Genomic DNA, 14161 nt, shown 5'->3' with positions numbered 1-14161 from the left:
GAATGCATATGAACAGAAAAATAGGATTGAAAACATCAAACTGCTTCCCAAAAGAATTGACAAGAACATCAAAATAGGCTAAGAAACAATAAGTCACACGACATCCAACAGAATCCAAAGCACATAACTGAGTAACCTCGAGAAATAGTTTCTAACGTTTCCAAAACCCGCGATTTACTTTACTCAAAACTCGTATATCATCTATGATAACCCATCAGTGCTTTCATATACATAATTCACTAGTATTAAGCTGGCCAAACTTAATATCAGGAATTATGCAACGCAAGACTAATGGCATTAATCAATAGACAGTCATGTGCATAAAGCTCTAATTCTCGTCATTCAACAAGACTTATTACATGACAAACGCTCAGAGTATGCAATTGAAGCATAGTCGGTCCATTCCTCAGGCTCTACAGGAAAGACCGCTCTGATACCACAAATGTAACACCCTAACTATCAAAATGTCACGCTTCCGGCTGCGCCACTCTGATAGCTCGAGTATTACCACGACTTTTATAATATTTAAGACTAAAATATGAGCCTGTTTAAAACTTAAAACCGCATAACACTTCGATAACTCTTTTTCGTGAAAACCTAAACATACATGTACATACAATTCAGATATAACCTTAAGATATATATATATACATATACATAACACTAGTTTACAATTATACATATCATAATTTCCTATCCCTCTTACAAGCTTCATAAAGATAAAGGTGAGGGAAAAATAATAGCTACGGTGATACAAAAAGACCGAATAAATAGAAAATAAACATAACTCTCCTGAAGCTTCGCCTTCCATATCCTGAAAAGGAATAACCTGTAGGGGAGTGAGAACGTCGTCCTCGCTTGTTCTCACTATAGGATTACAGAATTTGCTATAACAAGATACGTAAAGATAAGATCATTCTTAGAGTTCAGTGATCATTGCTCGTCTTATGAGTCTTTCCAAAAATCATAGGTTCACATTCGAAATCCAGAAAATTCCTTTTTGAAGACTTGCTAAATTTCTCAAATATTCTAACACAAAACCTTTTTCCTTAAAAAAAATGTCTGAAAAGTTTTTCCTAGACCGCAATCATGAAAGCAGTTACCTACGCGGTATAAATGATCATCCCGTCCCAAGCATAAGTTCATTAAGTCTATGCTGAACCGATCAGATACTTTATACAGAACTAGGACTCAATATACCAATCACGGCCTCAAGCCCATCCAATCCAACACGGCCCCCGGCCCAAACAGCTAGATCAGCAACCAACTCTTCACAAACCAATCAATTCAAACACAATCACAATTAATGTGGTTCAAGCACAATCAAGAGCAATTACAACAAGTATAACAGTTAGCAGTTAACATAAGTATTCACATAGACAAACCAAATACAATATGCACACCCAAACAATATCACATAGATGCAAATGATGAATGCCTGTCCTACTGGCTGTGATATCACATTGTCGGTTCAATTGCCAACCCGACACATTCCCATGGGAATGTTGCCTTTCGATCACATATAAATGGGAACCCTCTGGGATAACGTGCCCGCCACACGGTCCAGGATGTCAGTGCCTGCACACTCCTGTGATCCGAAAGGATGTGAGCGGGATACTTTGCCTCCGACCTCACATCTACACGTAAGCGGGATTAACCACCATCCTTACGCGGGCACCGCAACCTCGACAAGGGGGATTAACCACCGTCCTTGCCAGGCACAAACGACTTATCAACAATCTCATCAATTATCAAATCTATCAGCATAAGTGGGACGAACCCGGCCCTTATGCCTACCAAACAATAACTCATCAATCTTGATGATATCTACAATCAATCAGGCCCAAAATCTTAATTCAAAATCATTCTTGGCCCATTTACTTTTAAGTAACAAACGTAGTCAAATCACAGCTAGCCAAGAATCACTTTTCAAAACGGAGCCACTTTCCACATCTTTCCAACACTTCCAAAGATCTCAAAACCATGCCAAGTTCAAAATCTCTTTGAAAGACTCAAAATAATTCATTTCTAAATCAAGATTTGGTCGTAAGATTCCTCAGCGGAGTCTCAAGACTTTAGGGGAGAATAACCTAACTCATTTCTTAAATTCCTTGAAAACCTCCGAAACTTTAACTTCTTGAGTTGAATAAATAGAATAGGGTTTAAACCCAAAACCAAATCGTGTTTCCAATTATTCCGAACCAATTTCAAAACCAACCAAACTTAAGCCAAAACCAAATCATTTTTAAACCGAAAACCAATTTCAGTTTCATTCTTAAATCTGTTTCCAAGGGCTCGGGAAGTGTTTCAATTTTAATAAATCAAAGTTCCAGAAAATACTTCAAGCTCTTCCTAAATGTCGTAAAGTGAAATAGATTAATTGAAAACCACGTTTATTTTAAACCCATTAAAGCCCCCTCCAAAATCTATTTACGTAAATCAATTTCCAAAACATAAAAATTTCATATTTAAATTGATTTTTTAAGGCATAATTCCTTTCTTAATAATTACATCCAAGATATAGAGATTTTCCTACTAAGGCAAGTTCAAACATAATTTATTTCTCAAATATTTAAGTCAAAGCATAATTCATTCTTTTCCAAAATAACAATTCCAATCAAAATCTCAGATTTTCTAGAAATTTCGACAGCATCTCCCCTAAAACTTGGACTTTGCCACCTTTTTCGAGTCCCAACAAAACCAATCATCAATCCTTTCTGACAGGTTCAAGACTAAATCAGTTTCCAATAAAACAAAACTCAACTTTCAAATTATCAAAAATCATTCAAATCAACCAATCCAGAAATCTCCAATTTACCAAAATCAGACATTGTTACAATCAAACAAGCACCCATATTCATTCAAGATAAAACCAGACAATTCATAAGACTCACATAACCACCAGAAATACATTTTGTACAGCATATCTATTTATAACAACTTCCACTTTAAAATGAATCAGTTTGTATAAAAATCCCCTACCTCGATACGTTGAAATCACAACCCAAACTCGCTAACTGACTCCTTTCGTATTGACCCGAATCGACTGCAGTCAAAACCTCAGCTCCAACCCGCTTTCTCAGCAACCACAACCACTCTAATCACAACATATAATACCCGAGATTAACTCTCATAACAACGAATGCTACAACACCTCAACGTATAATGAAGCAGTAACTAGAGGGCTTTCAGATCGAGACGCTTACCGAACGAAGAAGGAACGGCTGAACCGAAACAGCGGCGGTCTCTAAACCGGCTTGGCGGCAGCCCGACAGCCACCTCAAATGGCAGCGGCGACCCGGACTTCGGCAATGGTGGCTGAAACCCACATACGCAAACGATAAAGTTTCCAGAATTTTAAACGAATGAAAATCAAATTCAAAACCCTTACCGGCAGAGTTTTCTGGCGACGGCAGAAATGGCCAGAAGCTCCGGCGGTGGTCCCAGAAGTCACAGAACCACTCCCGGCGGTCAGAGTCATGGAGACGCAGCTCCTTTCTCCGGCAGCGGCACCTACGGCGGTAGTTCCGACGGAGGCAGTGCCGGCGACGCGAACGGCGGCTGGGCATGATGGTTAGACTCCCAACTCAGCCTCAGATCTCTCTCTTGTTTGCTCTGCGACGGCGTAGGGACGGCGGCACGGCTAGAGGTGACGGCGCAACGAACAGAGGCGGCGGCAAATCTGGCGGCGACGGCTCCTCAACGGCGACACACCCCACGGTGGCAGCTTCCTCGTGATGGTGTTGGGTCGGGACGGATCGGCGGCGACGGGTCAGACCCGCGCTTCCCCTTCTCGCGGCTGAGCTCTCCACACTCGTTCTTCCTCCCTCTCCCTCAGCCTAGTTCCGCGGCTTCATAGTGGCAGGGACGGCAGGACGCGACGGCGACAGTGGCACCAGGCCGGCGATGCACCTCCTCCCCTCAGATCTCCCTTCCCTCTCTTCTCCTGGCGCAGCTCTCTTCCCTCTCTTGCCTGTTCTTCGCTCTCTCACCCTCCCCGGTGCAACACGGCGGCGCGGCGGCAGTGACGCCCGCCGGCGCCGTCCCTTTCTCTCTTCTCATACCGGCGCTCCCTTTCCTAGCTCCCCCCTTTCTTTCTTCTTTTCTTTCTTTCATAAAAAGGAAACCTTGGGTGCTTGCTGACGAGTTTGATGAGTTAGGGGAAAGGGGGATCTTCGGCGGCTACTGGGTGTGGGGAAAAAGGGAACCGGGCTGGGTTAGGGTTTTATTATTTTGAAAATTAGGGTTAGGGGTAACTTGGTAATTTCAAATAAAATTGGGAATAATATAATAATCGAAACCCAAGTTAAATCCAACATTAATTGTATATAGAAAATACTATTTGCTCGTCAATTTTACAAATTATTTTCAATAAAATGTCCAAATCAAATAATTAGAAATAATATACTTAAATCCTTTGTTTTTCCAAAACAGTAGTATCAATATTTTAAAATATTAATTATTTAGTCCAAATCATATAAAAATCCTTATTATTTCACAACTACAAACTTTACAATTTAAATATATAAAATAACTCAATAATTATAAAATTAGATAAAATCTTAATTTAAATAGCCCAAACTCATTATTTTTAGATTTCTAGAACTTTAAGTTGTAAATAGAGAAATACTCCATAAGCATAGAGTTTGGATAAAAACCTTAATTTATTTCAAATTTAATTAATCAAAACTACCTTTAATTACCTTCAATAAGATAATTTATGAAAATTAAAAATATAAATAAATATATGATTTGAGATTAGTTCAAAATAGGACTTCTCAAAAGTCTTGGCGGTGCACTTGCCGGTTAGTTTGTAGTTATAATATCCGCACCAAGTTTTTGGCACCGTTGCCGGGGATTGATAGTGATTAACAACTATTAATTGTTTGATTGCTTAGATTAGGCATTTTAGTTTTAATTTTATTTAAATTTTGCTTTATTATTTTCGAAAAATAAATAAATAAATAAATAAATAGCACTAATATTTTTCTTAATTTCTGAAATTAAGTTTGGTGTTTCCTAGATAGTCTTATTTTAATTTTTCTTATTTAATCTGCCTAATAATTTCGAAATTTTTTGTTCTATTTTAATAAGTAATTTTTGAATTTTAGAGTTAATTTTCTTGTATCTTTTATTTTATTTCTTTCACACAGGTTACCTCACTGGGAATTCTCTACACTCTGACGTAGAGATTCCCATCTTTTCTTGTTTTCTGTCTGTTTATGCACAGGAACAGAGACAAGGAACCTCTTTTAGACTTTGATCCTGAACCTAAAAAGACTTTTAGGCGGCATTTACAACAAGCAAGACTTTACAAGGTTGCAGAATCCACTATGGATCCTAATAATGCTGTTAATGCCAATGTGGCAAATCCGAATGGGGATGATCAGCAAAGGAGAGTGCTTGGCTCTTACTCTGCTCCTACTGCAGATCTTTATGGAAAAAGTATTGTGGTGCCTCCTATAGTTGCGAACAACTTTGAGTTGAAGCCACAATTGGTCACTCTGGTGCAACAAAACTGCCAGTATCATGATCTTCCCCACGAAGATCCAAATCAATTTATTTCTAATTTTCTGCAGATTTGTGATACTGTGAAGACAAATAGAGTGAACCCAGAGGTGTACAAACTCATGCTCTTCCCGTTTGCTCTGAGGGATGGAGCAAAGCTATGGCTAGATTCCCGACCCAAGGAGAGTTTGGATACTTGGGACAAGGTTGTTACTGAGTTTCTTACTAAATTTTTCCCACCAAAGAAGCTGACTAAACTTAGGGTGGAGGTTCAGACCTTCAGGCAGAAGGATGGTGAAACTCTTTATGAAGTTTGGGAGAGGTACAAGTTACTGACTAGGCAATGCCCTCCAAACATGTTCTCCAAATGGACCTAACTAGATATCTTTTATGAAGGCTTGGGTGAAATGTCCAAGATGTGCTTAGATAATTCTGTAGGTGGTTCATTGCACAAGAAGAAGATACCGGAGGAGACTATTGAGCTAATTGAATTGGTTGCTAGCAACCAATATTTATACTCATCTAACAGGAATCCTGTGAACTCTGAGACTCCTCAGAAGAAGGGTGTTATAGAAGTAGAAGCTCTTAATGCTCTTCTTGCTCATAATAAACTTATGTCTCAGCAAATAAGTCTACTTACTCAACAGATAGGTGGCATGCAAGTCTCAGCTATCAACACCCAAAATCCACCTCAAGAGGTCTCTTATGACATGACAGGTAATTTTGTGTAAAATGATAATTATGGTTATGCTCAATCCTTTTCTGAACAAGTCAGTTACATGGGGAGTTCTCCTAGAAACCCCAATAATGATCCCTATTCTCAGACCTACAATCCGGGGTGGAAAAATCACCCAAATTTTGGGTGGAGAGAGCAACCTCAGAGGTCACAGAATTTTAATAATAATTCTCAGGATGGTTTTCAACAGAAGAATTTTAATTACCACCAGTTTTAGTCATCTCAGCAAGCAACTTCTCAGCCCCAGTTGAACAATGATTTGGAAGCAATATTGACAAGTTTTAGACAGGAAACCAGAGCATCAATCAAAAACTTGGAGATTCAAATGGGTCAACTAGCCACAAAAGTTAATGAAATTGATCAGAGGACCACTAATAGCCTTCCTGGTAATACAGTTCCAAATCCAAGAGAGGAATGTGATGCGTGAGCATCTTTCCTATCTTTTCCTAGTGAATTTGCATTTAAATTGTTGAGTTTAATCAAGAATTAATTATCTTTTATCCACTTTGGATGCTACTTTGAGTCTTGTGAAATTCTGTTTAATTTAGGTAGCATTCGGCTGGATTTGATGGAGTTTCCGTAGAAAAAGAGAAGAAGGCGAATGATGCTGTCAACCCTGACCTCTCTGCACTCAAACCTGAATATCTGGAGCTACAGAGGTCCAATAGACGTGATTCTAGTGGCGTTGGAAAGCTAACGATATATAATAGTCTATACTTCTTCTTCACCAAGTCAGCAAAGGTGGCGCCTAACTTGAGATTTCTCAAGTTAGGCGCAAAGACAAGCCATCCACATCAATCCAGCGCAGCCAAGGTTGTGCCTAACTTGAGATAATTCAAGTTAGGTGTAAGGATGAAGGAAAAGCGCTAAAGGAGTCTGCCTAGGCTGCGCCTAACTTGAGAATTCTCAAGTTAGGCGCAAGACACCAACAAGCACGCATAAGGAGCAACTCACACTCCAAGTAAGGCGCATGAATCTTTGAGTTAGGCGCAACCTCATCCACTCAAACTCCAATCCATGCGGCCAGGACCAAGTAAGGCGTGGACAATCCCAAGTTAGGCGCATGATCTCCCAAATCAAATGGTCCCAGCGTCTAAAATAAGGTTGTTCGAAGATTTTATTTTAATTATGATTAAGCTTTAATTTTATTTTAAAAATAGGAAAAGATATTATTTTAGTTTTAGAAAATATATTTTTACATTAATTAGGATTAGATATAAAAGGGAAAAGAATCAGCCCTTCGGGCTCTTCCCTTCTCTTCTACCTCATTCCGCAATTGACAGTTTTTTAGAATCCTAGTTTTCTCTTTGAACCATGAGCAACTAAACCTCCATTGTTAAGGTTAGGAGCTCTGTCTATTGTATGGATTGATACTATTTTTTCTATTTTAATTCATATTTGATTTCTATTTCAAGAATTGTTTTCGTTCTTTATCTTATGAATTTGGGTGGAACGGAAGTATGACCCTTGTTCTAATTGAGTTCTTGTATAACTTGGAAAAGTTCTTTACTTGAACAACAACTTGAAAATAATTTCTCCTAAACTTCTAATTATCTGGACTTAGCGGGATACGTGACATATAATCCTTTTATATTTTGGTAATTAGAGTTTCTGTGGCACATAAACTAGAATTGAACTTTATCCTCTAATTGGAATTAAGTGACCAAGGAATTGGCGGTTGATGAAAGTTAGAGTAGACTAAGAAGGTCTAAAAAATTAGGGCTTAGTCATATATAGTTTGCCATGAATTGAATCTTGCATGATTAAAATAGTTAGTAAGAAAAGTCAATCTGAAAAATAGATATCTCTGAAGTCTTAACTGTTTCTCCATACATATTTCATAACCTGTTTACTGCTTGCTTTATTAATTTTCTGAATTTACTGTTTCATGCTTCTGAGTTCTCAAACATCATTTTCTGTTAGTCTAACTAAGTAAATCACTTAACCATTGTTGCTTAGTCCATCAATCCTCATGGGATCGATCCTCACTCACCTGAGGTATTACTTGGTACGACCCAGTGCACTTGTCGGTTAGTTTGTGGTTAGAAATTCCGCACCAGAATGCAAGGCTATCACCTTGATAAGTGGACAAGTGGCAAGTACAGAAGCACAAGTTAATGAGGAGCCAGTTGAAAAAAGAAGATTGCAAGGTTATTCAACTGAGAAGTGGTAAAGTAGCTGGCTCTGAGACCAAGGTCAATGGAGAGTTAGTTGAAAAAGAAGCTCCATATGAGAAGAAGGAAGAAGTAGAGCACGTCCCTCCAAAGCGTGCAGACAACCCATTCCTAGACTCTCTTGACACTTATCCTACATTGCCAAAGGCTCCTGAGTACAAGCCTAAAATGCCATATCCTCAAAGACTTCAAAAGGAGACCAAAGACAAGCAGTTTTCAAAGTTCTTGGAAGTCTACAGAAAATTACAAATCAATATTCCTTTTGCTGAGATTTTGGAGCAAATGCTTCTCTAGGTCAAATTCATGAAGGAGTTGTTGTCAAAGAAGAAGCCTTTAAAGGGAGATGAGACAGTGGTCCTGACTAAAGAATGCAGTGCCATCATTCAGGATAACTTGCCAAGGAAGATGTCGGATCCAGGGAGCTTCCAAATTCCATGCACCATTGGGAGCACAACCATTGAGAAAGCATTATGTGATCTTGGAGCAAGTATCAATTTAATGCCCTTGTCTGTGATGAAGAAGCTGCAAATCCAAGAGGCACAACCCACAGGGATAGCATTACAGATGGTAGACAAGTCTATGAAGCCTGTATACAGATTAGTGGAAAATATCTTGGTCAAAGTGGGTAAGTTCTTCCTTCCAGCAGATTTTGTGATTCTTGACACAGGGGAGGATGAGAATGCCTCTATAATCCTAGGAAGACCTTTCCTAGCCACTGGGAGAGCTCTAATTGATGTAGAAGTGGGAGAATTAGTGCTCAGAGTGCATCATGAGCAACTGGTCTTTCATGTCTTCAAAGATATACATTTAGCAGGTAAAGAAGAGAGGTGCATGCACACTGAGCTTATTGATCCAAACCTTCAAGAACCCCCTGATGATGGACAGCAGAATCTGTAGCTCAAACCTCCTTTGGTGACAATCAATAAAATTCCCCCTGATATCAAACCTAAGTTTGGTGTCAGGAATGCATCATCCACCAAGGAGGAGGTTCCCAAAAAGAAGAAAATACTCAGGGGATGGAGGAACAAAAAGATCCCTATTGAAGGTTTCTCCCCAGGAATGAAGGTGGTGTTGACTTGGAATCCAGTATGGATTTATACAGTAAATAGAATCCTCTCTCTGGAGCATGTTGAGCTAATTTATGGAGACACAGGAAAGAAGTTCAAAGTAAGGAGTGAAGAGCTGAGCCCTATGATCCTCCTCCTTAGAGGAGCTAACCGTCAAGCTAGTGACGGTAAAGAAGCGCTTGCCGGGAGGCAACCCGATAATTTTGTATCCTTAGTTATTTTTCGTAGTAGTAGTTTTCTTATTTATTTGATTTTAATTGAGTTTTTACTGTTTTTCTGATTATGCAGCTATTTTATAACAGGAACCGAACACTTCAGGCGACAAAAAAGAATGAGCACACGACGTGCAAGCGTCGCTGACGTGTACGCGTCATATGTGTGTGAGTGAAAAATAAAAATCGAACAGAGAGTTGGGCAGGAGTGGTGCTGGTGGCGTGCCTTGCGCACAAGCAAGTCCACGTGTACGCGTTCCTCACGCGTACGCGTCGCTTTCGGTTTCAACAGTCCACGCGTGCGCGTCGTTTGCGCTTTTAGCCACCCACGCGTACGCGTCCCTGAAAATTGGCGTCAATGAGTGTTTGGGCAGAGAGTTGTGATGGCTTGGGGCTGGAATTGTGCTAGAGGCACAAACTTGATCACGCGAACGCGTCCCTAACGCGTGCGCGTCCTTTCCACAAATGGCCATCCACGCGTGCGCGTGCATGACGCGCACGCGTCATATGAAAATTTTGGTTCCCAGGCCACGCGAACAGAGAGTTGTGCGTGCGCGCGGCCGCCTTCACGAGATTTGCACAAATCAAGGGCACGCGTACGCGTGCTGTACGCGTACACGTCGCCTGCGCCGCACACCTCCACTAATTCGCCGTCCAGTTTTAAATTTTCATTCTCTCTCTCTCCCAAATCCTAATTCTCTCTTGTTCTTTTATCCTTTTATTCTTATTTCATCATAATAATTGTTTTTATTTGTTTTCAGTTTTTCTTTGCTTGAGGACAAGCAAACCTTTAAGTTTGGTATTGTCACTTCGCTTATAACTTTTCTGTTTGTTTTAATAGCACAAAAGGGAGATGAATGTTCTTCATCGAGGAATGAGATGACCACTAGAATAACTGAGGTGGTTGAGTTCCTTTCACTTTATTTTTCTTCCATTCTTATTTTGTTGTTTTCTGTTTTCTGTTGCTTTGATTGCCTGCATGATCTTTAGTACTTTCAGCTCTTAGAATTAGTTCCATTTTGTCATTTGTCTCATGTACTGCTCACTGAACTTGAATCTAAAAAGAAAAAGAAGTGATATATTGCATGAGAAATTGAGTTTATATTGAAGAGTAGTCTTATTCACTTAAATGTGGTGGTATTTTCTGTAACTCTGAATGCATGACATGAACAGTGTATATTTAAATTTGAATCAAAGAATGTTGATGTACAAGGAACAGGAATTTAGAGAATTATTATGAAGTCTTTGCAATAAGTAAAAGTTTAATCCTTGAAGCAAAAGAAACAGCAAAAAAAAAAAAGATATAAAAGTAAGGTCCAAGGCTCTGAGCATCAATGACTAGGGAGGTCAGACATGATTAAAAGCTCAAAGAGTTGTTTCCCTAGTCACATACTTGTGGTGTTCTTGTGTCAAGTAATCCTTGAGACAAAACATTTAGAGTCGAGATCAATTGCAATTAGCAGAGTGTGCCAAAGGCTTTGAGCACCACTATCTGGGAGTAGCTGAAAAAAATCAGAACTTCAAAAGAGTTCCACAGTTAAGTGCTTATGGTGTTTCTGTGTCAAGTAAAACTTGAGACAAAACATTTAAAGTCACGGCTAGGCTCAAGGTGCAAAGCACCAAAGAAAAGAAAAATTGATGTGTTCAAGGATTAAATTGAGCCACAAAAAATTAGAGAATTCATAATATTATCCGGATTCTAATTCTAAATGACAGTGACATTCTTCTGATTCAAAAGAGAGTGAGATACCAAAACTATTCAGGATTGCAGTTGTAAACCCCACTATAAGAAGAGACAGGAGCTTAATTGAACTCTCACTCTCATACAAATTCACATTCTAAGCGTATATTAGTTTGGTTGCTTGAGGACAAGCAACAATTCAAGTTTGGTGTTGTGATGCGTGAGCATCTTTCCTATCTTTTCCTAGTGAATTTGCATTTAATTTGTTGAGTTTAATCAAGAATTAATTATCTTTTAGCCACTATGGATGCTACTTTGAGTCTTGTGCAATTCTGTTTATTTTATGTAGCATTCGGCTGGATTTGATGGAGTTTCTGCAGCACAAGAATTAAAGGAGATGACAGCGAAGGGTGACGCGTGCGCGTACCTGACGCGTACGCGTGAAAAGCGAAGTTGCACAGCAACGCGTGCGCATACCTGAGGCGTACGCGTGACACACGAAGAAGATCATCGACGCGTATGCGTGACATGTGCCACGTGCAGAATTAGCAGAAAAACGCTGGCGGCGATTTCAGGCCAAGTTTCGACCCAGTTTTTGGCCCAGAAACACAGACTAGAGCCAGGGGATAGCAGAGACTCAAGGAAGATTCAGACAAATGGTTATGCCCACTCCAAGTTAGGCGTGGACCCTACGAAGCAAGTGGTCCCCATCCATCAATTGAAGACATGCTGATTGTTTTAATTAATTCTGATTTAAACTTTTATTTTAAAATAGGAAAAGATATTATTTTAGTTTTAGAAGATAGATTTTAAATTAATTAGGATTAGATATAAAAATGATTGAAATTATTCCAAAAGGGGGATCCCATTCCATCTCAACCAAAATACATTTTATCAGAATCCTAGTTTTTCACTCTGAACCATGAGCAACTAAACCTCCACTGTTAAGGTTAGGAGCTCTGTCTATTGTATGGATTGATTTTATTGTTTTTATATTTTAATTCATGTACTGATTTATATTTAAGAATTGTTTTCATTCTTTATTTTATGAATTTGAGTGGAACGGAAGTATGACCCTCTTTCTAATTGAGTTCTTGTATAACTTGAAAAAGCTCTTTACTTGAACAACAGCTTGAAAACAATTTCTCCTAAACTTCTAATTATCTGGACTTAATGGGATACGTGACATATAATCCTTTTATATTTGGGTAATTAGAGTTTTTGTGGCATAATAACTAGAATTAAACTTCACCCCCTAATCGAAATTAATTGACCAATGAATTGGCGGTTGATGAATTTTAGAGGAGACTAGAAAGGTCTAAGGAATTAGGGTCTAGTCACATATAGTTTGTCGTTAATTGAATCTTGCATGATTAAAATAAATTAATAAGAAAAGTCAATCCAGAAAATAGATAACTCTGAAGCCTTAACTGTTTCTCCATACATATTTCACAACCTGTTCACTGCTTGCTTTATTAAATTTCTGAATTATTGTTTAATGCTTTTGAATACCAAAACACTATTTTCTGTTTGTCTAACTAAGTAAATTAATCAACCATTGTTGCTTAGTCCTTCAATCCTCGTGGGATCGACTCTCACTCACCTGAAGTATTACTTGGTATGACCCGTTGCACTTGCCGATTAGTTTGTGGTTTTAATTTCCGCACCAGTTCTCAATAATCGACATATGATTCCAATTCTAGTCAAATCATTTATATAGTAACACCAAAACCAATTACCATTCACTTTCTCAACCAAAAACTCAATCACAAACACAGCCAATCATCCACAGCAAAGAAATTCAAACTCAATAACATTATAATTACTAATATATTTGCAATTATTTACTATAGTTTTGGGCATTCTTGAATTGGAAACGGTTAATTTTAAAATAAATTTTTTTACCTTTGTATGAAATCAAAATCAGCAAAAGTTCTGGAGAAGCTTTTTGACCGAGCTACTAAAGAGAAAAACGTCAGAAATCATCTGTACCTCCTAGAACTCCAATTGACCAAATTCAAGGAGAAAAAGAACTACGTCACTGTGAGTTTCTACCGAATACAAAATGATGCCAACACATAAAGAAAAAAGATATAGACACTTTCATTGGATTAGATTTTTAATTGGAATTACGGATAATAAAAAATCAAAACCGAAAGATCAAAAAGCTTCGGTTCTCTTTCTTTCTCTCTCGGTCAATTTTCTTTCTTTTATTCCCTCATATTGGTTCAAAGAAGCAAATGAAGTAAAGATGATAATTAATTAATACAATGATATGTGTCATGATTTTATATATATGTAATTATGTATATATATATATAAGTTTTCATTCAAGCCATGTTTGCTTTCTTTATCTGTACTTCCTTAATCCTTAATTCCCTTAAGGCTTCAGCCAAGGGATAGCAATAGTAGTAGTGATAATAGTTTAATAATAATAATAATAATAATAATTAATTTAAACTGTAACAATCAAAATAGTTTTTAATAGATAATTTAAAATAATAGAATAATTTATAATTAAATTAAACTTTAATAATCATAAAATTTTATTTAATTATTTTTGTTAAAAATATTTTTTTTAAAAATAAAATTTTAATATAATAAAATAACTCATAAATAATTAATTATTTAATTTTCAAAAATTAGGATGTTACAACTTTTCATCTATTTGTTCTTTCCTAAAATGTTTTCAAGCCTTGAAAGTTAATCCTTTTTTGTTAGGACTGCTTTACATGCTTTGGCTTACTTCTTATCCTTCTTTTTATGTTTTTTTTTGTCCTTCT

General features: G+C 37.9%; 1 protein-coding gene and 1 non-coding gene across 4 annotated transcripts; both read right to left on the bottom strand.

Annotated features, from left to right (window-relative positions):
• Nucleotides 1–252: 252 nt before the first annotated feature.
• LOC112777355 (uncharacterized) lies at nucleotides 253–4217 on the bottom strand. 3 transcript variants are annotated; one of them, XM_072229027.1, is made up of 4 exons: nucleotides 3392–4198; nucleotides 3207–3318; nucleotides 2983–3097; nucleotides 253–887 (listed from the first exon to the last, which is right to left on the bottom strand). In XM_072229027.1, the coding sequence occupies exons 1-4, from the start codon at nucleotides 3479–3481 to the stop codon at nucleotides 407–409; spliced, it is 798 nt and encodes a 265-aa protein (XP_072085128.1). In that variant the 5' UTR covers nucleotides 3482–4198; the 3' UTR covers nucleotides 253–406. The 3 variants fall into 3 exon arrangements, with proteins under 3 accessions (XP_072085128.1, XP_025677491.1, XP_025677492.1); XM_025821706.2 differs by having other exon boundaries at nucleotides 584–829; nucleotides 3392–4217; XM_025821707.3 differs by lacking the exon at nucleotides 253–887 and adding an exon at nucleotides 926–1269.
• Nucleotides 4218–5762: 1545 nt separating this feature from the next.
• On the bottom strand, nucleotides 5763–5871 carry LOC112781431 (small nucleolar RNA R71). Its single transcript, XR_003192208.1, has one exon. It is a non-coding gene; the product is annotated as a small nucleolar RNA R71 (small nucleolar RNA).
• Between the last annotated feature and the right edge of the window lie 8290 nt (nucleotides 5872–14161).

The sequence above is a fragment of the Arachis hypogaea genome, chromosome 19 (genome assembly GCF_003086295.3).
Source record: "Arachis hypogaea cultivar Tifrunner chromosome 19, arahy.Tifrunner.gnm2.J5K5, whole genome shotgun sequence".
In the NCBI taxonomy this organism is placed as follows: Eukaryota; Viridiplantae; Streptophyta; class Magnoliopsida; order Fabales; family Fabaceae; genus Arachis; species Arachis hypogaea.
Note: the sequence above shows the minus strand (reverse complement) of the source record. Positions and strands in the feature narration are given on the sequence as shown.

Bases quoted from the DNA above. Each gene is read 5' to 3' on its own strand.
- LOC112777355 (XM_072229027.1), bottom strand. From the start codon at position 3,481: ATGACTCTGACCGCCGGGAGTGGTTCTGTGACTTCTGGGACCACCGCC. The intron at 3,319-3,391 runs GTAAGGGTTTTG...TGTGGGTTTCAG, and splicing joins GTCGCCAGAAAACTCTGCCG to CCACCATTGCCGAAGTCCGG. The intron at 3,098-3,206 runs GTAAGCGTCTCG...TGTTGTGATTAG, and splicing joins AGCCGTTCCTTCTTCGTTCG to AGTGGTTGTGGTTGCTGAGA.